Genomic DNA, 25,683 nt, shown 5'->3' on the forward strand with positions numbered 1-25,683 from the left:
TCGTGCTTAAGGTCATTTTTGGTTAAAAATGTTTGGATTAATTTTATTCACTTATTAATTAAATAAAATTTGAGTTTAGTATATTTAAATATAGCCAATAAAATATTTTAAATAAATATTTTGTGTAATATTCAATATCGATTATATAAAATTGTCTACCCTATCTTTCATATTGTTGACAAGAGTGTTGGCCAAATAAATATTAACCAAATATTTGACATACGACACAAGGTTATTTCAATTATTTCAATTCGGAGTAACCAGGAGTAACCGAGCAAAAAATTCGGGTTTTTAAGGGAAAAGAAGCATAAATCTCCTTAGAAATTAGTCATAAAAATGTTTTAAGATTTTTAATTGATGTGAGTGTCGATATTTTAACGTTTGGAACCGAAAAGTGTCAATTTGGAAGTGCGCTTGACTATTGCAAACCTCCCATCTATTTTCAGTCCTAGGTACCTACGGCATCGCAAATCATTCAGACTAAAAAATATTACTCGTTAATTTTACGAAATTTAGTAAAAGTGAAGTGTGACGGATAAATTGTTGGACTCGTTTATCGTGAGAAAAATGTGCAAACAAAAACTGAATGTGTAAAAATCGTTATTTTCGAGTAATTTTGTTCAGCAATAACCAGCTGATGGCGGGTGAAAATACGGGAATGGCTTGGCAGTTGAGTGATCATACATTGGAAGATTTTTAGAGTGATTTTTATCACGATAATTGTATATATTAGCCACTGAGGGAGAATACAATCGATTTAAGATTAACGAAATAATTTCTTTAGAATCGAACCAGTTGATAATTGGGCGTGCTCTGAAGTATAAGTATAAGCACACACCTTGTGGCTTGTCATTGATATTTAGCAACCATTCATAAATTCTGGACTATAAATACCCTCAAATGATGCGTTTGAAATTCTGTACAATTTGACGAAAATTCGAAGTAGTGAAATGCAGAGTGATCTTATACTAACCCCTTTGTAAATAGTGTGTTTGCTTGTCTTGTTATTTTTGTTACTACTGAAGGTTTCTATTAGCCACAATGTCGGCGACGACATTCGTCGATAGAATTGATCCTTTTGCCAAAAGATCACTCAAAAAGAAGACCAAAAAGTCACAAGGCAGTTCCAGATACAGGAACTCCCAAGATGTTGAACTTCAACCCCTACCTCTTCTTAAAGGTAAGTGCAATCCATCAGTTGCATTCTGTATGCCTGACCTAGGTACATTTTCATGGAATGACTTTGAACTTTAATGTAACTGTAAAAGTTTATCAAAATACTTATTATGTAATGTCTGTGATTGTATATGTTTATCATATTGACCATTGTACAAGAGACAGTTCATAGTCTAATAGACATGACATTAAAAAACACTGGTGGTGACATATTTATATACAAATGACATGCTAATCCTTATGTTAAAGAAACCTTAATGTTTAGGTTTTAACAAGTAAAAATATAAAACGCTGAAACATGTTAAACAGCGGTAGATTTATATTTTGAGCTGAAAATACCTGTTATTATTCATATTTTTATTAGTTTTTGTTTGTTTTGTTTTTTTATTTCCACGGGACAAGCCCAATAAAGTTACAATTGTTTACAAATTTTGGAACAATTTAGTATACTAAATATAAGTCATATATGGATGGCGTTATGCATAACTCGACCAAGCGCCATTTCTTTAATATCGAGATAACAGCGGATTCTGGTGACACATAGCTAAAACTATCTTGGAAAAAATCCCTGTTATTGTCATGTTAACGGTTACTAAGAAAAACAAAATTAAACCAAGCGACATTAATCCACTTACCATTAAGCGACCATTAAGCAACCAAGAAACGAAAAACTTTGAAGCCATTTATCTCAAAACTATGTTTTGGCGCTTGGTTGAGTTATGCATAACGCCGTCCATATATCGCTGTGTCAGTGCTATACTGTAACATCTCAAAATTTGTATGTTTTGAGATAAGAATAAATTCCTATGAATAAATGATGGTTCTTTTCAGATCAATACTGTACTATCTTAAAATATATTTTTTAAATTTATAATTCCATCATATGTTACTATGGTTCTGTGCTTAAAGACCTTACATTACAGGTCAATAGAATAATAACTAAAAATGTTACAGTGTTGCTCCAGAACAATTGCATAAAACTCAGAGCAATACAGTAATATAATCAAATGTTATATGTAGTATTGCCGTGCAGGCAGTTCTCTGTACGGCTCGTGCAGATAAACAGCAAGACATAAACTATAGTAGGGATCATAACTCGAACACTGTTGTTGATTGCTTTGATCTTGAAGCTGTATTTCAACTTCCAAAGGGGCAAATTTCAACATTTTACTATAAAAGAAAACTAAACACCTTCAATTTTACGGTTTTTGACGCCACATCTAAGCAAGGCCATTGCTATATTTGGCATGAAGTGTGTGCAAAACGTGGAGCTTTAGAAATCGCTTCATTCCTTTTTGATTTTTTAAAAGAAAATGCTAATGAAAAATCTGTTATTTTATATTCTGACAACTGCAGTGGCCAAAATAAAAACCACGTTCTCCTATCAATGTATCTATATGCAGTACAAACTGTAGATATTCCTTCAATTACTCATAAATACTTACTTGTTGGTCATACTCAAAACGAGGGGGATAGCATGCATTCTTCGATTAAACGACAATTAAAAAAGGCTATTAACAAGAACCCTCTTTATGTCCCTAGCCAACTAGTCGCTGTAGTTCAAGTGGCAAATAAAGAAAAAAGACAATTCCAGGTAAAAGAAATGAACACCTGAACACTGAACTTACCTCCTCTTGAGGTACGCAGAAAACAAAGAGACTTAATTATTTTATTTAAAATTATCAACGGGCTGTGTAACTGCCCCGAACTTCTCTCCAAAATATCTCTATTTGTCCCCAGTCGTTCGACTAGGCAGGTGCAAACCTTTTATGTCTCTTTTCATAGATTCAATTATTCTTACAACACATTTATTCCTAGAACTCTTCGATTAGCTAACTCATTAAACAACCTCGAAATTTTTAATATATCAGTTTCCCGCTTTAAAAACCTAATTTCTTCCCTAACTTTTTAACTTTTTAATATTTTCGGCCAGAGCTTTTGTATTGTGATTAGTGTTACATGACCTGTATGTATTAGATAACTTAAAACCGTTATACCTTACAACATTTCCGAATTGATTTAGGTGATATCTTTTGTTTGTAATTGTACTGACCTAATGTTATCTTATTCTTTTTTTTTCTTTTTTGTAACTGTATTACTCATACGAGTTATTTTTTCTCAAACCACTTGGTTATATGTTATATTACGATAGTTTATGTTATATAATTGGTTAACATTAATGTTATATAATTGTATAATTATGTTATATAATTTAGAACACTGTAAAATTTATATCGGAATAGGGCTTGCCCGTGAATAAATAAATAAATAAAAACACCTCAGATGTATACGACTGAACTGCCATAGAAAATTCTTTTCTTGGTAAAAATTTCCAGTACTCTATATCAGGAGAGAAAGTAGTATGGGCGAACGTTAAATCATTTCAAGTAAAGAAATCAACTCCATCGACTGTTTTTTATAAGTATTCTTATGAGCAAAACGAAATGATGTTTTTTTAACCTAGACCTAGACGATAAAATAACAAAAAAGAAAAAATGGTTCTCTTGTTGTTATGTCTAGAGGACATTCTTGCTCTTCAGTTACTTCTAGAGGTGTCCAAAAGAAACCTAGAAAAGCAAAACAACAGCTGCCGAACTCCAACGAGCCGAACTCCAACAAGCACCAACTCAAACAAGCATATCGAGCTCCACCAGGGATTCCACTTCAGAAAAAAGGGGCTTTAATATAAGTTTATGCGATGCAAAATTAATACCAATGCCTTATAACTTTTTCCATGGGGTGAAGACCAAAGAAAATGATAAAGATAATTAAGTCAGTTCTTTCTGTTGTATGTCACGTGTACTGAATACAGCCTAAAAATAAATGTAGTTTTTTTAAGATGGCAGTGGCAATAAATATTATTTATTCTCTATTAGGAAATGGCGTTTTACCAAAACTTTCCCAACAACACTTACACAACAATCACTCAATATTTTTATTATATATTATATTATTTCAGAGCTAAAGTGTAACATTCAAAACTATTTTATAACATTGTGGAAAAAATTTAATTTAATGTCATTTAATTTCCAAAACAAAACAGTAACATCTACAAATAAATGTAACAGTTTTTAAAGTTGTTGAAACGCTCAGTTCAATATTGTAACAACTCAAATTCCTTTAATTTAAACCAATAAATAAAAAATGTTTTAAAAGATATATACATTAGTGCTTTTTAAAATTGTACAAGACTAATTTACGTAAACTAACAACTAACTAAAAACCGAAAATAAACAATAATTTTCACCTAGGAGTCAATCTTAGCGCATGAAAAATTTTAAACCCGTTTTTCTCAAAATGGTTGATTTTGACATAGTACAGTGTTGCACAGAGGCAGCGATATATAACACAAAATATAATAGTTAAAATAGTTAATATAAATAATATAAATTACATACAGAACAAATTCGAAACAGACTGGTAAAGGTGGACATAACAAAACAATTAAGAGGCAATATTAATTTGTTGTAAGTCGCGTATAAATTGGTTGGGTGTGGAACTAAAATTAAGCCTCTCGCTATTTTGATTTGCTAGACGTAACATTCTAGTTATAGGTTCATTGAGGCCATAATTACATCGATGAAATGGTACATGAAAAGTGGTTTCGACTGCAGTTCGAGTACTGTATGAAGGAACTTTAAAACCAACCTTAGACAATAAATAATGACTATTTGCTGTACCATTTAACAAACTATATAGAATTTTCAAATCATGGTGATAACGACGTTCTTCCAGGGTATTGATATTTATAAATGCTCTAATTTCGTCATAACTGTAAAACCTGTTACTCCCAGTAATAGCTCTAACTTTAAATCCCAAAAACCTAAGGAATTTGTTTTGGACCTTTTCAATTTTTTCTGCGTAAACATTATAGTAAGGTGACCAAATACTACAACAGTATTCCAAGTAAGGTCTAACAAGAGAACAGTATAACAATTTTAGGGTATTGGGACTTTTAAAATCATAGCAGTTTCGTTTCATGAAGCCAAGCATCTGTAAAGCCTTTGAAATAATAGAATCAATATGATCTGCGAATTTTAGCGATTTGTCAAACAGTATTCCAAGATCTCTTATTGTATTAACACAATCTAGTGGTGTGTTATCAAGTTTATATTCAAACGGAATACACGTTCTACCTTGATAAAAACTAATTTTATGACACTTTTTGACATTTAGCTCCATTTCATTTTCTTTACACCAATTCTGTATTTTATTTAATTGAAATTGCAGATTTTCGGAATCGTCAGGACTAGATATTTTCGAAAAGATTTTTAAATCATCCGCAAACAAAAGCTTATCACAGTTTATATCTGCAATATCATTTATAAATATAATAAATAATAGCGGACCCAGATGTGAACCCTGGGGGACCCCAGAACTGACAACTACATCCTGAGATAGACAATCCTGGATCCTTACTGCTTGGCGCCTTCTTATTAGGTAGCTTTCCAGCCATTCAAGCAGTTTCCCATCTACTCCAGCAGCTTCTAATTTAGACAATAGGATGTTATGATTTACCCTGTCAAATGCCTTGGAGAAGTCTGTATAAATAGAATCAATTTGATACCCACCCTCCAAAGCACTTGACAACGCATCCAAATAGCAAAGAAGATTTAATTCCGATGATTGTGTTTCTGAAAACCATATTGCTCATCTACTGGAAACAATTTGAAACATACCGAGAGGCAGTCGGACACTAAGCTTTCAAATAACTTAGGAATGGTACTTAATATAGAAATCGGTCTATAATTTGTAATGTCAGATCTACTACCAGCTTTATGTATTGGCATTAAAAAACTTAATTTCCATGGATCAGGAAAGTAACCAGTATACAATGAAGAATTTATTTATTTATTTATATATATTTACGAGCAAAGCTCATTGCAATAAAACATTACAGAAGATATGAAGAACTAACAAAATATTACAAATATACGTAAAATACAATAAGATACAATAAACACTACGACAATAAAGCAAGTCAAAAAGTAAAAATAACAGGTAAAGATATATAATCACAAGTTTAAAATATTCAAGAACATAAAACTAGAGGGTGCAATCCTTTAGCGTTTTTAAAAATCGCGAACTATCCGCAAAGAAATCCACACAATTGGAGCAAGCATTTGCCTGTCTAGAAACCCTCGAGATGAAAGAATTTGCAGTGAAGTTAGTTCTGCTGATGGGAGTATGAAACGTAGATCTTGAACGTGTGATTCTGGAGGGAATATGTAAACCTACTTCCTCCAGGAGCTCAGGGCAGTCGTGAATTGAATTTATAATATTATACAACATGTACATGTCCTTCTTTTTCCGTCTGCTTATAAGGTGTCAATGTTAAGTTCTAGTTCAAGATCTATATAATTCCAGTCTCTACGGTTTGTTTTGAATGCGACGAACCTAAGGAATAGGTGCTGGATCCTTTCAATCTTACAGTTGTATGTCTCATAGGCGGGTGACCAGACGCAAGATGCATATTCCACGATTGGCCTCACCATTGCACAGTACAACAGTTTAAACGATCTCAACTGCTTAAAGTCTTGGGAGCATCTTTTAATAAAACCTAACAGTTGAAGCGATTTTGAGATGATATTGCTTATATGAATATTGAAAGATAGTCCAGAGTCAAGTGTAACTCCAAGATCTTTTATGGATGTGACTGTTGTGATATTTATATCACCTATTTTGTATGTGAAAGAGATAGGACTTTTCGAACGCGTGAATGAAATGTGAAAACATTTGCAGGAGTTGAGAACCATGTTGTTGGTGCATTGTTGCTGCACCATTCATTCAACCGATTCAAATCGGACTGAAGCCTTAAACAGTCGAGTGGATTCCTAATGTGGCAGTAAAACTTAACATCGTCAGCAAATAAAAGAAATTTCGCATATTGGAAACAGTCTTTTATATCGTTAATAAAAACATTAAACAACAAAGGTCCAAGATGAGATCCCTGCGGTACGCCCGAAGGGACAACTATTTCGTAGGAAAAATAGCTGTAGAGCTTGACGAAAAACATATCCAAGATGGCGGACGGAGTGAATGTGCCGTCACTTCTCTCTCAAATAGATGAAGGAACATTTGAAGATAAAACATTTAAATGTTGTAATACTAAGCCAAATAAAACGATAGTATGTGTGGTGTGCGGAAAAAGTTACCATATTTCCTGTGCCATCAAAAGCAAGTTAAAATGTTCTAAAATATGTGACACGCGCATGGTGTGTTGTGAAAAACAATCTGATGTTACCGAACCCATGAATCTTATGCAGTTAGAAAATAAAATGCTAAGACACTTACTGGAGGAAAAAGAAGATAAGTATAAATTACTGTTAAATAATAATGAACTTTTAAAATCTAATAACTATTTGCTGCAAGAAAAAGTCGATTTATTGAAGACTGAATTAAAAAACCATCACACCAAAGATAAAAATAAAATACCAATTAAACTTAATGACCCAGAAAATAAAAACATCGAACATAAATATAAACAACCTATTCAATCAGATGTCAACAATATACAGGGCAATTCAAAAATTACTACAAACGAATTAAATGCACAAATAATGGAAATTCAAACCAAACAGACATGTGACTACATTACAAATTTAACTGTTGAAAATGAGGAAATCACAAAAATGAATCTTAATCATATCACAATGGGGACTTCAGAGAAAAAAACGAACCATGAAGGATATCGGATTGTGACAAAAAGACGCAAGAAAATAATGGGAACTGGAATTGGTGATAAGGATTTCCATGGAAAATCCGAAAAACCAGACAAAAAATTGTGGCTATTCATCTCAAAAGTTCCGGATAGTGTAAATGCGGACCACATCAAGAGTTTCATAATAACTAAGACAAACTGTGAGGATATACAAGTGAAATTGTTACCAACTGACCAGAAAAGAAGGGATAATCAATGTTTCATGATAGGTGTACTACCTGACTTAAGGGAAGAAATTTACAATCCTGCTTTTTGGCCGAAAAAAATTGGCATTGAACGATTTAACTTTAGGTTAGGAAGAAGATTTTTAGATCGAGAGCATCACAATAGAACTCTGTCAACTGAAGAAGATAGACCAGACTCTTTTTTAGTCAAGTAAATCCAATAGAAACGGCACTTTTAGCATCACCAAACAATTGTTTTGTAAATAATATTGTAAGTGTGGTAGGTGATAAACTGGATACCAGTATATCTAAATCGAATATTGTAAGTAAATTTTCTATTATTTTATATAACATATGTTCTATACGAAATAAAGTTGAGGAACTGGAAGTGTTTCTTAGCGAGAATGATTGGCCAGATCTTGTACTTTTAACGGAGCACTGGTTGTATCCTCTAGAAACACTTTGTGTTAATAATTACTCCGTAATATCAAAATTTTGCAGATCTGAAAGCATCCACGGTGGCACATTAATTTTAGTCAATATAACATTTCAGTATAAATTCAATTTTGTTGACTATATTCAACCACCTATGTGTTGAATCTGAATTCGAATTTTCTATTACTTTCAGTAAGAAGCTTAATATTTTTCTCATTGTTTTGTACAGACCCCCTAAGTCTACTGTGCAGCTATTCTTTCAAAGATTGGAATCCTTGCTTGAAAGGATTCCAAAAAATGCATTTATTATCTTGACAGGTGACTTTAATATTGATTATTTGGATTCAGCACACACCCATGTTATTACCATTACAAATTTACTGAACAGTTTTAATATGAGAATGCTCGTTAACGATCCAACCAGAGATAGCAGCATATTGGATTATATTTGTACTAATCTACATCCAGATCTGGCTGAGTGTAGAGTGATTCCCTATTTTTCATCGGATCATGATCCCATTCTATGTGAATTTCCCCTTAAGAATCCACCTCATACAGCCAGATGGGGTAGAATTTTCAGCAAAAGAAATTTTGACAGGTTTATCAAATTATGTAATCGGGAGGATTGGAATAATATTTTTTGCTCTCCTGATTTGCTACATCAATTTCATCACACTCTCATGAAGATTTTCAATTTGGCATTTCAAAAAAGAATTCTTAAAAAGAAAAATAAGAAAACTTGGGTTACTAAAGGAATTAGAATTTCTTGCAAAAACTTAAGATCGTTAAACTACATTAAAAAACATATAATATGCAATGATGAATTTTTGATATATTTCTATAAATATAGGTCCATATATAGGAAGGTTACTAAATTAGCAAAATGTATATCTTTTAAATCTAGAATGGATAATGCCAATAATAAACAAAAGGAATCTTGGCGTATAGTTAATAATATTAGAGCTAAAGTTCCCCAAACTACTGATGTAGTCTTGGACCCTGGTGAGCTGAATGAATATTACTGCTCAGTAGGTCCAGAACTCGCTGGAAAAATTGATTCTTCTTCTAATCCAATGCATTTTTTAAATGGAGTAAACATTACAAATTCTTTTTATTTTCTTCCCACTAATTCGGATGAAATAAAAAATATTATACAAAGCATTAAAACTCCTATGGCTGCAGGTTGGGATGATATCCCATCTAAAGTATTATCCCATCTTCCTGATCATGTTCTGAAAATTTTAGCGGACGCAATTAACACATCTTTTTCAACAGGTCACTTTAGCGATTGTTTAAAATGTGCTAAGGTTATTCCTTTATATAAAGGTGGTGACCACGATTTACCTGCTAATTATCGTCCTATCTCTTTGTTACCATCGCTTTCAAAGATTGTAGAAAAATTGGTCAAAATCCGAATGATGACGTTCTTACAAAAACACTATTTACTTTCTTCTTGCCAATTCGGTTTCCAGTCATTAAAAAGTACATATGATGCCATCTTCGAATTCATGGAAAAGCTATACTTAGACTTAAATAACGATTACGTTGCTGCTGCAGTTTTCTGTGATCTGTCTAAAGCCTTTGACTGTGTCAATCACAAAATACTTTTAAATAAACTGGAAAGATATGGTTTTAGAGGCACTACTCTAAAGTGGTTCAGTTCATACTTGGAAGACAGATGCCAGTCTGTATCAATCAATGAGCGCTATTCTAGTAATATCTTTATTAATTGTGGCGTACCTCAAGGCTCTGTCTTGGGTCCTATCTTTTTCTTGATCTATTTTAATGACATAATTAACCTCGATATTAATGGCCAGTTTACTATATTTGCAGACGATACCACAATTTTATGGCAAAACAAGGACTCTAAGGTACTGAACAAGATTATTAGTAGTGATATGCTAAAAATCTTAGAGTGGTGCAAAGCTAATCATTTGACATTTAATTTTTCAAAAACCAAATTAATTTCTTTTAAGAATGATCTAAACAATATTACTCTGGGTAATGAAGGCATTTGTTCTGATACTGTTAACAAATTTTTAGGTCTCTATATTGACAATAAACTTAAGTTTGAGCAACACACTGTATATTTAAGCAAAAAGATATCATCGGGTTGCTTTGCTGTCAAATCAGTTGCACACCATTTGGATTTCAAGATTGCAAAAAGTGTTTATGTGGCCCTGATTGAATCTAATTTGAGATACGGTATTGCCTTTTGGGGTAGCTGTTCTCTTCATCATTTCAGTAGAATCTTTATGCTACAAAAGAGAGCACTTAGATATTTATGCAGGGTCAAGTTTGGTACATCATGCAGGCCTCTGTTCCGGAAACATGGTATCTTGACACTTCCCTGCATATATATCGTTGAATTAGCATGCTTAATTTTTAAGAAACATAAAGAGGATATTCGGACAGATTCCCTTTATAACACTCGTCTAACTTACGTTATTCCACTTCCAATTCCCTCTTCTACACTAATTAAAAAATCATTTATTTACACTGGAAAGAAAGTGTTTAATCACCTACCACTCAACATAAGATCCTCAAGCAATATTTTTGTATTCCGAAGAGCAATCAAGAAGTTTTTATTATCTAAGTGTTACTATAGTATCGAGGAATTTTTTGAGGACAGTTGCGCTAATTGATGGCTTTTTTTATTTTTTTTTTTATTATGGAAGTTTTATAGTTAGTATTTAATGTATCTTGTACTGTGTTTGTACTATACCACGTGTTTTATAAATGTTAACTCATTTTTAGAAACAATAAATTTTCTCTCTCTCTCTCTCTCTCTCTCTCTCTCTCTCTCTCTCTCTCTGACGATTTGTTTTCTGTCCAGAAGATATTCCCTAAGCCACAGCAGAAGTGAACCATGTATCCCTAATCGCTGCAATTTTTCTAATAGAATATTGTGATTAACTCTGTCGAAAGCCGTAGAGAAGTCGGTGTACAGGGCGTCCACCTGTAGTCCTTCGTCCAAGGCGTTCAGTAAGAAGTTAATATATGTCAGCAAATTGAGTTCAGTTGACTTATGGTGCCTGAAACCAAACTGCTGTTCCAATAGAATACCGTTCAAGGAGGGTGTAAGGAAATCGCAGACAAGTGATTCGAATAGTTTAGGAATAGAGTTTAGGATACTAATAGGTCTATAGTTGGACACAAGACTTTTGTCACCTGTTTTGTGTAAGGGCAATAGGAAACTGGTCTTCCAAACATTTGGAAAGCTTCCACTAGCTAAAGACTTGTTAAAGATGAGAAATAATGGCCGAGCTAAATTAAATGCACAGTACTTGAGCAAGCTTGATGGGATGCCATCAGGTCCCGGGCCTTTAGAAGGATTGAGGTTACACAATTTAGAGTAAATGTCAGAGATGGATAGTTTACATGATGATAGGTTTAAGGGTGAAGAAGTGATGTCTTCGGGGAAATCAACAACAACAGAGGAGTAAACTGATGAAAAGAAATCAGCAAATAAATTCGCAATATCTTTACCAGATGAACTAGTTTTACTGTTGTGAGATAACTCAGAAGGAATTCCATTTGATTTTCTTTTGTTATTGATAAAAGACCAAAACTTATTCAGACCGCCGGGAAGAGAGTTTTCAGTAGACAATGTAAAGTTTAAATAGTCACGCTTGGCAAGTATCTGGGACTGAGATCGGAGCTCTGAGAACTGTTTGTAAAGGTAACTGGTTTTTGGCAGCTTGGACTCTTTAAGTCTCCTGTGTGCTGTCTTCTTTCTAATAATACACGATTTTAGTTCCGAAGAGTACCAGATAGGAAATTTTCTAGAAGAGAATTTTTTAACAAGAACATAGATGTCAATAGCTGAGTACAGAATATCATATAAAATGTTAACCATTTCATCGACTGAACATCCAATCATTAAAGTATCCCAGTTGACACAATCGAGATAGCCTTTAATTAGAGAAAAGTTTGCTGATTTAAAGTCATGATAGTAACCCTCCGGTAAAAGTCCCTCATTATATCTGGTAGTTATGGGTAGTTCAAACACCAGTGGGGGATGATATTGGTCAGGAGGGATTAAAATGTCTGTAGGTTCAACAACGGCGATATCTTTATTTTGGACCAGTATCAAATCTAATAAAGAATTAGAGGTATTTGGGCAAACGTTAATCTGGTATAGATTATGCAGACAGGATAGATTTGAGATAATCTCAATGGATGTTCTTTCGTTAGGAGTAGCAAGGTGATTAAATGTGGCTGATGAACTGAAATTGTCACGGGACCACGATGCATTAGGCAATTAAAAATTTTCCACAATGGTCTGGCCAAAATAAAACTGCATTTCTTCAAAACTGTAGGAGGTATTTTGTCAGGACCAGCACCTCTGTTCACATCTAACGTCATCATCCTTTCATATACTTGAGATATTGTAATATTACATGAATTAATCGTTATATTGGTGGTGGGAGGTAAAACACGTTTACTGATTACTTTCTCAGAATAAACTGATGAGAAATATAATGCAAAAGCATTTGCAATATCACTTGGAGTTGTATAAGTGATATTGTTCAAAGACATTTCATTTGGTAAACCTGTCCTCGTTCGTTTTGAATTTATGAATGACCAAAACGATTTAATGTTACTATGAATGGAATTCTCAGTTTTTTCTATAAAGTTATTATGACAAGTTTTTGTTAGAGCTTTACATTTACTTGGACGGCATTATGCATAACTCGACCAAGCGCCATTTCTTAATTATCGAGATAATAGCGGATTCTGGTGACACATAGCTAAAACTATCTTAGAAAAAATCCCTGTTATTGTCACGCTAACAGTTACTAAGAAAAAAAAAATGAAACCAAGTGACATTAATCCACTTACCATTAAGCGACCATTAAGCAACCAAGAACCGAAAAACTTTGAAGCCATGTATCTCAAAACTATGTTTTGGCGCTTGGTCGAGTTATGCATAACGCCGTCCACTTCTAAGGCTCGAGAATGCATTATAATCATTTAGAGAGGAACTAACTTTAAATTTTAAATGTGATAACTTCTTTTCATTTATTAGTTTCTTTAGTTCTGGCGAGAACCATTTTGGAAACTTTTTTGTTGACATTATTTTTTTTGGCACAAAAATTTCAAAAGCACAGTACATGACTTCATATAATGTATTTAACATTTTATCTAGACTTTGATTTTCAAGAATTTGATCCCAGTTAACACAAGAAAGGCAATCATTCAAGGCATTAAAATCAGTGTTACTACAAAGAAAATCTTTTATGGCAATGTTTAAGGCAGGATGATGCCTATCTAATGGAACTATTTCCTCATCAGAAGCTATAACTTGAATAGAACTATCATTAGCAAATATCAAGTCCAATAAAACCCCACGAGAATTGGACATTGTGTTGATTTGAAATAAATTGTGAAAATTACATAGATTTGACAATATCCAAGCAGATTGAGTTTCATTAGGAGTACAATATTGACCAAAAGTAACATTGGAAGACAGTTCATCATTAGACCACATAATGTTTGGCAGATTAAAGTCTCCGAACAAAAATAGTTTGGAAGCTGGATACTTCTCACTAACTTTATCAACACTTTCACTGAATTCGGTATATACAGCTGGTTCCGCTTTGGGTGGAATATAGACAGTTCCAAATATTGCCATAGACTGACCACTGCCACTAGTAATAAACACCTGTTCAATATTACTGCTACTTACAAATAGGGCACTCGAGAGTCAAATATATATCACTGCAAATTACTGAGATTACAACTTAACAAAGTGATAACACCTTGGCTGCATTTGGAGATATTTATAAACTTACGTTAAGTGTGTTACGAGGCATATATTATATCCCATAGTGAACCTTTGCCACTGTGTGATACGATACAGTTGACGTAGCCAACCGTTCGTGTAATATAAGGTCTATTTGTCTGGATAACGCAGCCAAGGTTGTAAGTAGATTTGGTCAGAGTGGTTTTAATATTCACAAAAATATAATACATGAATCATGGAGAGCTTATGAAGGTGCATATTTTCCCAGTTTTAAATTTAAACATTGAACGTATCACAAAAATGCATAATATATATTTTGTATGCATGTTTATCACAAATTGATTACATATATAAAAGTGATTATTTACTAAAGAAATAATCATGGTGGAATAATTCTTATCTTGTTGATAAATATCTGACAGCTAGCTTTTTAAAGGTGCGAATCTACAATGAGATTATCTGATCTGATGAGATTTTTGTCTCATGAAATAAAAAATAAAGGGACATCTATTTTCATTGTGAAAATAGGCATTGAGATATACGATTATACTAGATATAATGTTATGATAGAATGTACCATGAGATTTGAATTTCATGAAGAAAACATGGAAACACAAATTGTGTTTACTCAAACTGAGTCAAACTAATGGGTGCATTCGGACGACCACAGCGGCTTACTGTCAGCACAAAGCAGCTTAGTGGTTGTATCCAGCTCTAATAGGGAAAGCTTAGTAATCTATATTAATGGTTCAGTGTCCTGGAGGGGATCCTGCAATAGATGTTGCTCAAGAGTTAGGGTTTTTAAAATTCTTTCAACACATTAATGTTCCTAATAATCGTAATGTATTTTTAGATTTGGTTTTTTCAAATGTTAGGGAATTAAATGTCTTGAAAGCAAAAGATCCTTTGGTAGACCCTAGCCAACACCATGTGGGTTATGAGTGTTTTTTAAACTTAGATTTAACTGATTCAAAAAATTTAAAATATGATGAATTCTTTTATGATTTTGTAAATGGAAACTACGCTGAACTCAATAACTTCCTTGCATCCATGGATTGGAAGAACTGTCTGGTTGAGGGTGTTGATAATTCTGTGGGTTTGTTCTATGATGTTCTGTTGACGGGGATAGCATTGTTTGTACCATTAAAAAGATTCAGAACATCTTCCTTCCCTAAATGGTTTTCCCACGAACTCAGGAATTTAACGCAGGAGAAAAAACATGCCCACTCTATGTACATGAGAAGTCAGTCTGATGCTGAATATGTTAGGTTTTCTCGCCTTAGGGCTGAGTGTAAGCGTTTGTCTGATACATGCTTTAGTGGCTATATGGGTGGAGTAGACATTAGCTTAAAAAATAACCCTAAATCATTTTGGAAGTTCATTAATGACAAGCGATCTACTCATAGCTTACCGAACTCTTTATTTTATTTAGACCAATCACCAGTTCATTAGTGAACTTAATATCTCCAATTCAACTTTAAAATGGTTAGCAAATGTTCAAGTTGTAATGATGATCTTCTTGACAAGTTTGTCGCATGTGATAGCTGCCATGTTACTGTGCACCAGTCTGAACACTGTACTGGTTTATGCGCCTCTGAACTACGCGCTGTTGTTATCCAAAAAAGAACCTTAATGTATTTTTGTGCTGATTGTCGTTTATCTTTTAAAAGTGTACCCAAACTTATTAGGGAAATTGACAATTTTAAAAATGAACTTAGTGCTTTGAAACAGGACATGTTAAAACTTAAGGCTGAAAAAGGTGCTAATTCATTTTCTGTTGATGATGTGGTAAACGAGCTTCATGAACGGGAAAAAAGATCTAAAAACATCCTCATTTTTAATCTTCCTGAATTAAGTAACACTTCTGAAGATGCTTCTCAAGTAAAATCTATTTTATCAAAGGCCCATGCCTCCATCAACACAAATGAAGTCAAAATCTTACGCTTTGGAAATGTGAACAAGAATGGACATCGTCCCATTAAAGTAATTTTTTCTTCAGCAAGTGATGCTCTTCATGTTATTAAAAACAAACAAACAGTTAGTCGTGAAAAAAAGATATATTTTATTTTAGATCAAACCCCTAACCAAAGAAAGCTTTTAGATAGTCTTAGGTCCGAGCTTTCAGAGAGACAAAATGCTGGAGAGGTTAATCTCACGATTAAGTATTTCAATAACATACCTAAAATCATTCAAAAAAACCTTTAAACTCTACTGACTTGGGCAAGTTTACAGTCTACTACCAAAATGTCCGGGGTCTCAGAACAAAACTTACTGAATTAAGCCTCAATGTTTTTAATTGTACCTATGATATTATCATTCTTACAGAAACTTGGCTCAATAGTGACATTGCTGATGCTGAAATTGGTCTTGTCAATTACAATATCTATAGACAGGATCGTACACCTGCCTCTAGTTCATCTCTTAGAGGGGGTGGAGTATTAATAGCTATTTTAAAGAAATATTCATCATTACGAATCCAATCTGATCCTTCTATTGAACAGCTGTTTGTACGGTTCCACGGCAAACTTATTCTGGGAGCTCTATACATTCCACCTCAATCTCCAGCCTACACCTATCAAGTTCATGCTGACCAACTGATGCTTCTAAGTGAACAGTTTTCATCCCTGAAATTTCACTTATTTGGTGACTATAATCTCCCCTCAGCTAGGTGGAGAGTTGAAGATTATTGCTCTTCTGCAACCTCACAAACTTCATCACCTCTAGCTGTAGTTGATGCCATTGAGGTTGTTTCAAATATGTGTGCTTATCATAATCTTTTTCAATGTAACTTTATATTTAATAGCAGGGGTGTTATTCTGGATCTTATCCTGGCCCCAGAAGAGCTTGTCATTTCTGAAGCTGACGATGCTCTGGTTTCACCTGACTCTCATCATCCTCCTCTGTTAACATCATTGCAGCTTAATGTTTTTGATAGGTCAATTTCTGGTAACGAATATTATTATGATTTCCGTAATGCAAACTTTCCAGCAATTCACCAATGTCTAGAATATATAGAATGGGATAACCTGTTTCGTGGTAGAGATCTTTCCGACATGATCGCTATGTTTTATGACATTATTTACTCTCTCATTGAACATTTCACTCCAGTTAAATATTTTAGTACTAAGAAATTTCCTTGTTGGTATTCTTCTGAGCTTAAGCAATTGTTAAAGGAAAAAATAAAAGCTCATAAAATTTATAAAACCTTAAAGACTCCTGAAAGCTATGCTGATTTTTGTCATCTGAGAACAAATTGTAAAAATCTATCTAAATGCTGTTATGACAATTACATACGTTTCACCGAATTTTCTATACAAAATAACGCAAGGCATTTTTGGAAATTTGTAGGTAGCAAGCGTGAAAACAATTGTATACCTGACTCAATGACCCTGAATGACTCTGTAGCTTCATGTGGCAATGATATTGCCAACTTATTTGCAGATCACTTTTCATCAGTTTATAGTGATATTACTTTAAATTGCAATGTTGACCATATTCAGTCTCAACTCAATATCTCATCATATCGTATCCAGATTTCCAAAATTTACGAAAAGCTTTCATCATTAAGTGTCAACAAGGGTCCTGGGCCTGATGGTATACCACCTAATTTTCTTAAGGAATTCAGTTTTGTACTATCGCGACCTTTGTTTCATATATTTAATAAATCTTTGGATGTAGGTCAGTTTCCGGACTTTTGGAAACTTTCTTATGTCACACCAATATATAAATCTGGTAATAAATCTAATATTAGTAATTACCGCCCTATATCTATTCTTAGTGTTATACCAAAGGTGTTTGAGAGTATTATAACTGATTTCCTCACCTTCGATAGCTCCGGGATCCTAAACTCTCAGCAATTTGGTTTTACTACAGGTAAGTCTGCTGAACTGAGTTTGTTGACCTATGTTGATTTTCTGTCTGAAGCCTTGGAGGAGGGACTTCAAGTTGATTCAATTTATACTGACTTTTCCAAGGCCTTTGACAGAGTAAATCATGAACTCCTGATTCAAAAGCTTTGCTCCTATGGCATAAGTGGACCTTTGTTGCAGTGGTTACAGAGTTATTTAACCGAAAGATTTCAACAAGTTCGAGTAAACCACTTTTACTCACAAACCTTTCCAGTTAAGTCAGGTGTACCACAGGGGTCCCATTTGGGTCCATTACTCTTTAATATATTTATTAATGATATTACCAACTGTTTTCACGATTGTAACGCCTTGCTATTTGCTGATGACTTGAAGTGCTTTAAAGTTATAAAAAATCATTATGATGCTGCCATATTGCAATCAGAACTGAATAACCTCTCTGCATGGTGTTCACTTAACGGTATGAACCTTAATTCAATCAAATGTCATGTAATTAACTTTAACCGTACTCACCACCCAATATTATCAAACTATTACATTGATGGCCAATTGCTCAACACTGTTAATAGAATCAAGGACTTGGGGATTACACTGGAAAACTCTCTTTGTTTCAATACTCACATCATCAATGTCATTCAAACATCTATGAAAATGCTGGGTTTTGTAAAAAGAACAACTCGTGATTTTACAAACATATCCAGTATTAGAGTTCTTTACTTCTCTTTGGTCAGGTCTCACCTTGAGTATTGTTCTTCAGTGTGGTCCCCACACTACTTGGTCTACATTAGGAAACTTGAACAAGTCCAAAATAGTTTCTTCCGTTACATTGCTTTTAAGCTTCATACCTATCAAGATTACGCTGTATGGCAGCATCAACTGCAGGTCCCTTCTCTTGCAAGCAGGAGAAAACAAAGGGACCTTTTGCTATTATTCAAGATCTTAAATGGTATATGCAGTTGTTCTCAATTACTTAATAAGATCGCACTGTTTGTATCACCTCGCACCACTAGACAAGTGCGAACATTTTATGTACCATTCCACAGGTTTAATTATTCACTTTTTTCATTCGTACCCAGAGTCTTGAATTTAGCAAACTCCCTTTGCAATTTACAACTGTTCGACAACTCCATCAGTCGTTTTAAAAGAAATTTAGATGGGATCAATATTTGAGTGAAGCGTCTGTAATTTGTTAACTTGGTTTTGTAATTTGTTAACTTGGTTTTATGATATTATTTCATAGTACATATTTACTTCTAATATTATATTTATATTTCTGTATGTCTGTTTTTTATATTATATTATGTTATTGTTTTTTTTCTGTACACTATGTATTTTTGTAGAATTGGGCTTGCCCGTAAAATAAATAAATAAATAAATAAAAAACCAATCAGCATCTAACGGTCAAGATATAGCAAATTTATTTAAGAAGTTCTTTCAAACTGTTTACTTGCCTAATAATGGTCAGCTCCGGGTGCCCTGCTACCCTGAGGGTAGCAATGTAAGTATGCCTAATTATCTTTTGAAAAAGTGTGTCTGTACTCTAGTCATACCTTTGCATTTACTGTTTAACAGGTCTTTAGCGACATCTATGTTTCCGGCTGCTTGGAAGGAGAGCTACGTTATACCTGTTTATAAAAATGGGCAAAATGATAACATTGAAAATTATCGCAGCATATGCAGTCAGTCTGCAATACCCAAGCTTTTTGACAGCCTGGTGGCCAAGCAGCTTTCTTGGTTGTGTAACGGATTAATTTCTGATTCGCATAAAAAGGTCTGCTGCGATGAACTTGGTCGAGTATCAGTCTGACTTATTGTGTCAAATGGAGGATCGTAAACAGATAGATGCCATATACACGGATTTTTCGAAAGCGTTTGATCGTGTTGATCACCAGATACTCTTGGAAAAGCTGGTGTCTGTGGGTTTTGATGTTAACTTTGTCGAGTGGATTAAGAACTCCTCATCGGGGTGTACTCAACGAGTGAATATTGGTAGCTGTTTATCTGACATTATTACAGTAAGCTCCGGAGTTGCTCAGGGTGGCCATACTTCTCCGCTTCTTTTTATCATCTTTGTTAATGATATAAATAATTGCTTTTTGAATAGTAAATGCTTAATGCTAGCTGATGATCTGAAATTCTGGAGACCTGTGGATGGTTTGTTGGACCAGGCGTTGTTGCAGGAGGATCTTGATAGACTGCAGGAGTGGTGTGTTCGAAACAAACTTTTCTTGAATGCCAGGAAATGCTGTTTTATAAGCTTCTTTCGGAAAGTCAGTAGAATTGAATCAGGTTACATCATTAATAATCAGCCACTTGAATATGTATCTTCCGTTAGGGATTTGGGTGTTGTTTTGGATGAGAAGGTTTCTTTTGTGGAGCATATAAATGCTGTATCTGTGAAGGCATCTACACTTTTGGGATTTGTTACAAGAAATTGCAAATTCTTCTCTATTGAATCTACTAGGCTTGTTTACTGTAGCTTAGTAAGGTCCCTCTTGGAGTACAGTTCTGTGGTTTGGTCACCCTATTTCCAGACTCATATTGATACTATCGAGAGAATACAACATAGATTCTTGAGATCATGTGCTTACTATACACAAACTATCATTGTCAATCACGATTATTCTTTTCTTGAACAACAGTTGTCCCTACCTCCACTTAAGGTACGCCGTGACATAGCAGGTGCTGTTTTCATTTTTAGGATCATAAATGGACTTATAGATTCTCCCAATCTTTTAAGTCAGATTAATTTTAATGTTCCTTATCAAGCTCTCCGTTACCATAATATGTTTAAAATACCTTTCCATAGAGCATTGTATGGCGTTCACAACCCACTTGATAGGTATATGGGATTGTTAAATAATTACGAACTTGATTTATTTAATATAACTCTAAATCAATTAAAAAGATCTCTTGCTCTGTGATGTTATTTTTATACTCTTAAGTGTTATGTTTGTATGTTGTATATTTTTTGTAGTCAATATTTATGTTATATATTAATTTTCGTGACATATGAAATTTTTCAGTGTTTTTATACTTTTCTAACTCTCTATTTTTTAGATTAATTAAGTCATATTTAACACATTGAATTTATTATTACCTTTTGGAAATGTATTAATATTTAAATGTAATTTTTCTGTTAATGGGGTTATCCCGTATAATAATAAATAAATAAATAAATAAATCTCTCAGCGGCTGACTTCCAGTGGTGTCATCTGACAGCTATGGCTTACTCAGCTGTCCAGCTGCTGTGGTTGTCTGAACACACCCATTGTGTAGTGAGATAAAAATAAAAAATGCAAGTAACCCTACTGATCAAAGGGTGTTAAAAAAAGAATGTATTGTTAACTGAACAAAAACCATGATACATCAGTTAACCCATTTACGGTGATGTTATTTTGATAAAACCTCAAAAATACAATTTGAGTAATAGAAAATCATAGCACGGATAATCCGCAGCCTGGATAATCCGAACATGGATAATCGGGGTTCTACTCTGCCCTGCTTTGTAAAAACGTCTGATCTACAATTTTCGTTTTTTCGTGATAAGGTTATAATTCCACTATACAGTAAAAACTCCTTATTCGCGCTTCCTTTATTCGCAGATTAAAAAAATGTGACCCAATTCCTATATTCGCGGCCCAGGATTTCTTTATTCGCGGATCGAATTTTATAATATACGTAAATAAAAAGCATTTGATACCATCTGCCAATGAATCAGCAAATCGACTAATAAAAAAATAAAATTGACCTTATTTCAACTACAGCTAAATTAAATTTCCAAAAGCTATCAGCATCGGCAGTTCCTTTGAGGTAACTCACTGTCGCTGTCGTCAGTGTTTTTGAGATTGTAAACAATGAGAATGTTTAAGTAAAAAAACTATTACTCAAAACATAGAGCATTAAGTTCTGCCGCGATTGCAGGTTCCATGCTTTTGCAAGAGCTGCATTCTGTGTTTATTGTTTTACTTTTTTATTCACTACAAAAATTGTAATTAAGTAACACGTCTCTTCCGCTATCTTCCTAATTTATAATTGACTAAAAAAAAATGAAAAACGAGTTTTGATCCGAAAAAAATTAGTTTTATCATTTAAAGTGAAAATAGAAATGCTTGATCGTAAACATAAAAGAATCATTACAAGAACTCAATTCAATTCAATTCAGTTTATTGATGTCAATATACAAAGTATTTACATAAGTCAAAGTCTGTTAAAATGCAACATTGAAATACATTGGCAAGCTAACACTTAGTAAGTAAAATCTATAAAATTTTATCACCTAGTCTAAATACTTAACACAAAGTTAGAATATTAGCATAAAAACACAAGAGCACACAGAACATTTAAGAGAGCTGTAGGACTATCACAACAGGGTAGCCCCGAGATATTCCTCCTGAGAATAGTAAGCACCCACCAAAAGAAGTTCTTTGATTTTTAAACTGAAACCATACACATTGAAATCATGCTGGAAAAAACTGTGGCCTGTTCGGAGTGCAGGAAATGAGGAAGAATCTATGTTCAAACTTTAACTACAAACATTGATGAAATTGCGGGTGGGATAGGACAAGATGGGTTCGAACAGTTACAGTCAAGTGACGTCCAGGAGTTGCTTGAACCAGACTTGGAGGAAATGTTGAATTCACAACCCGTTGAAGAAGAGGCCCAACAATCACTGAAAACGTGACATTTAATTTAAAAAATCTTAGTGAAGGTTTATGAATGGCAAATGAGCTTTATGATTTCTTTATGAAAATTGATCCATTTATGGAACGAAGTCCTATTTTTAAGAGGCAAAATGCTAATACCACTGCTGAATGTCAGTCTGAATTGAAGCAATTTTTAAAAACTGCCAAGCAAGAGTTTACTAAATTCTTTAAAAAATTGCTTAAAGCTGAAGATAATATGTAACTAATCAATCTGTATGGTCAAAACTTCAATTAAACTGATGTTTTTTAGGTATTTGCTTTTTTATTTGGTCACCTAGGAACGTATCCCCTATAACCCCATATAAATTACCATTCCATATTTGCGGTTTCCATATTCGCGGCATATTTACGGAACATATACCCCGCGAATAAAGAACTTTTACTGTATTAGACATTTAGTATCTTATTGCTTAGTCAAAAAGTCCTTTTCTGCCATCTCAAATCGTACAAAAGCGTAAATTTGTTTGTCCTTTCTACAACTAATAGCTGTTGTGCTTAGAATAAACGTCCTATTAACCTTATCACAAAAAACGAAAATTGTAGATGGGACGTTTTTACTAAGCAGGGCAGTGTACTGTATTTATAATTTTTAGATAGTTATTTTACATATTTCATTTTGTGTTAATAATGAAGACATGTAATATTTATTTCATTTTTACATTAAGTACAATGAGCTATAAAAAACACATAACTTAGCATCAGATTTTTTTAAAAATAACAATCACAAAACAATAGTTTTCAGAAACCATAAATTTGTGTATCAATAATCCATGCCAAACTACTAGTTTCATAGTCACAGTGAATATTGCAATCATAAATAGCACATAAAAAGGTAAACAAGCATTTTATGATATTTGAAATAATTAGAAAAATAAGTTTTTGGTTTCAATCACCCATTTTCTGTTTTCAAAAATAATAGTAAGGATAAAATAGTCTAAATTTATTTAAAAAAAGGTAAATAAACAAATCATAAACAAAACAAAAATTATGTATCGAGATACATTTATTAATCAAAACTTCATTTCATTATTAATCGTATTTATAACTAGGAAATAATTTGAAGGGATTTTGGTTGTTTGTGTATTCATGGAGGAGAAACCTCTCATTGTCCGCTGTGTGGAGGTATGGTGGTGTTGAATCTAATCACAAACCAGCTATTGTAAATCTTTTTGTGGAATATTTTTCTGTGGTATATTCCACTCAAATATGTGTCATACCCAGTGACTCACCTTCATTTGATCTTGCTAACCTGACTGGTTTCAACATACCTAACTATATCTGATATTTATCTAAAATTATCAGAACTGGATGCTAATAAGGGTCCTGGTCCTGATGCATTGCTTCCTAGCTTTCTCAAGAAGTTGTTTTATATTATCCAGACCTCTTTTTCACATGTTTAATCTGTCCTTAACCCGGCACCTGCCACGTGGCTTTGCAAGGCGTCAACTGCCACGTGGGGTGCTCATAGCACCCCTTAAAAATTTTCAGTAATCTAGTTGTTTATAAACAAAATAATGTGTTGAGGTACACAAGTATATAAAAAACATATTTTATTAACTTATTAGCTACTAATACCTATATTATAAAAGTTAAAAAATAAAATTAAAAAGGTGTTATTAGCAAATTAGCAAGTACCAACCCATAATAAATGAAGTGAAGTAAAATATCTAAAAAAATTAAGATTTATTGAGTACAGAGACTATATTAATACTTTAAATCAGTTATTACAATAAAAATGTAAATCTGACCTGTTTATCAAAAACGCGAAAAAAAAAAATTTAAACCTTAAACTGTCAGGTGATGACACCCCTATTCCGGGTTAAATAAGGGTGAATTTCCAGAATGTTGGAAAAATAGGTTTTTAACACCTATTTAAATACAGCGGGAGATACTTAATTCATTGGTGAATAATTACAGGCCCATTAGTATAATTAGTGTAATATAGTCGATACACTATATAGAAATAAACAAACCAAGACACGTTAAATGCACGAGGAGCACTTCCAAATCATGATTTGGGAGTGCTCCTCGTGCTTGTTTATTTCTTGTACATTTTTATTGTGATTGTGGTGTAGACAGCTGTGTCTCAGATTAGCGAATCGACTATACCAAAGATATTTGAATGTTTTGTATGTGACTATCTTAAAGCTTCACTTGAAAAACAGCTAAACCACATTCAAATAGCAAATTCCCAACTATAAACAAACGCACATGTTACTATTCGCTGTCTCATTCGTCAAGAGGCTGTTAAATGTAATTTATTGCCCTAAACGAGGCGGATTCTCATTTTACAGGTCCAAACTGGTCAGTCTGCAAATTCAAATTGTAGGTAGCCTGTTGGTTTTTAAGATACACTTCAGGGCGACCCTGTTTAGCTTCCATGCACATTTGTTTCAGTTGGGAATCTGTAAAATTGGGAAACATGGGTGGTGACACAGAAATCTGCCAATGCATTAGATGTGTTTGAAAGAAAAGTATTATGTAGGATACTGGGCCCAATAAGTGAAAATAACAACTGGCGAATTAGGTATAATAGAGAAATATACGAGCAATATAGCGAACCAACTCTAGCACAACACACTAAACTGCAGAGATTACGGTGGGCAGGGCACGTGGTCCGCCTGCATGAGAATAGAATCCCCAGAAAATTGCTGAATGCAAGAATGCAGGGAAGAAGACCTGTTGGAAGACCTAAAAAGAGATGGGAAGACGAAGTCGATGAGGATGCCAGGAACTTCCTGGGAACGCGTTCATGGAAAAGAACAGCAGTAAATCGAAATGATTGGGGAAGCTTATTGAAGGAGGCCAAGGCTTGATTTGGGCTGTAGTGCCATTGGATGGATGGATAGAATCTGTAAAATGAATG

At 33.7% G+C, this 25,683-nt stretch overlaps 1 protein-coding gene across 4 annotated transcripts in view; it reads left to right on the forward strand.

The window, feature by feature from the left end:
• Positions 1–233: 233 nt before the first annotated feature.
• LOC114328533 (serine/threonine-protein phosphatase 2A 56 kDa regulatory subunit epsilon isoform) overlaps positions 234–25,683 on the forward strand; it is a 148,160-nt gene continuing 122,710 nt past the window's right edge. For all 4 annotated transcript variants that reach the window (XM_050644401.1, XM_050644402.1, XM_050644400.1 and 1 more), the window contains exon 1: positions 234–1,180. In XM_050644401.1, coding sequence (XP_050500358.1) covers positions 1,042–1,180 — 139 coding nt within the window. In that variant the 5' untranslated portion in view covers positions 234–1,041. The remainder of the gene's footprint in view (positions 1,181–25,683) is intronic.

Source organism: Diabrotica virgifera, chromosome 2, assembly GCF_917563875.1.
Source record: "Diabrotica virgifera virgifera chromosome 2, PGI_DIABVI_V3a".
Classification (NCBI taxonomy): domain Eukaryota; kingdom Metazoa; phylum Arthropoda; class Insecta; order Coleoptera; family Chrysomelidae; genus Diabrotica; species Diabrotica virgifera.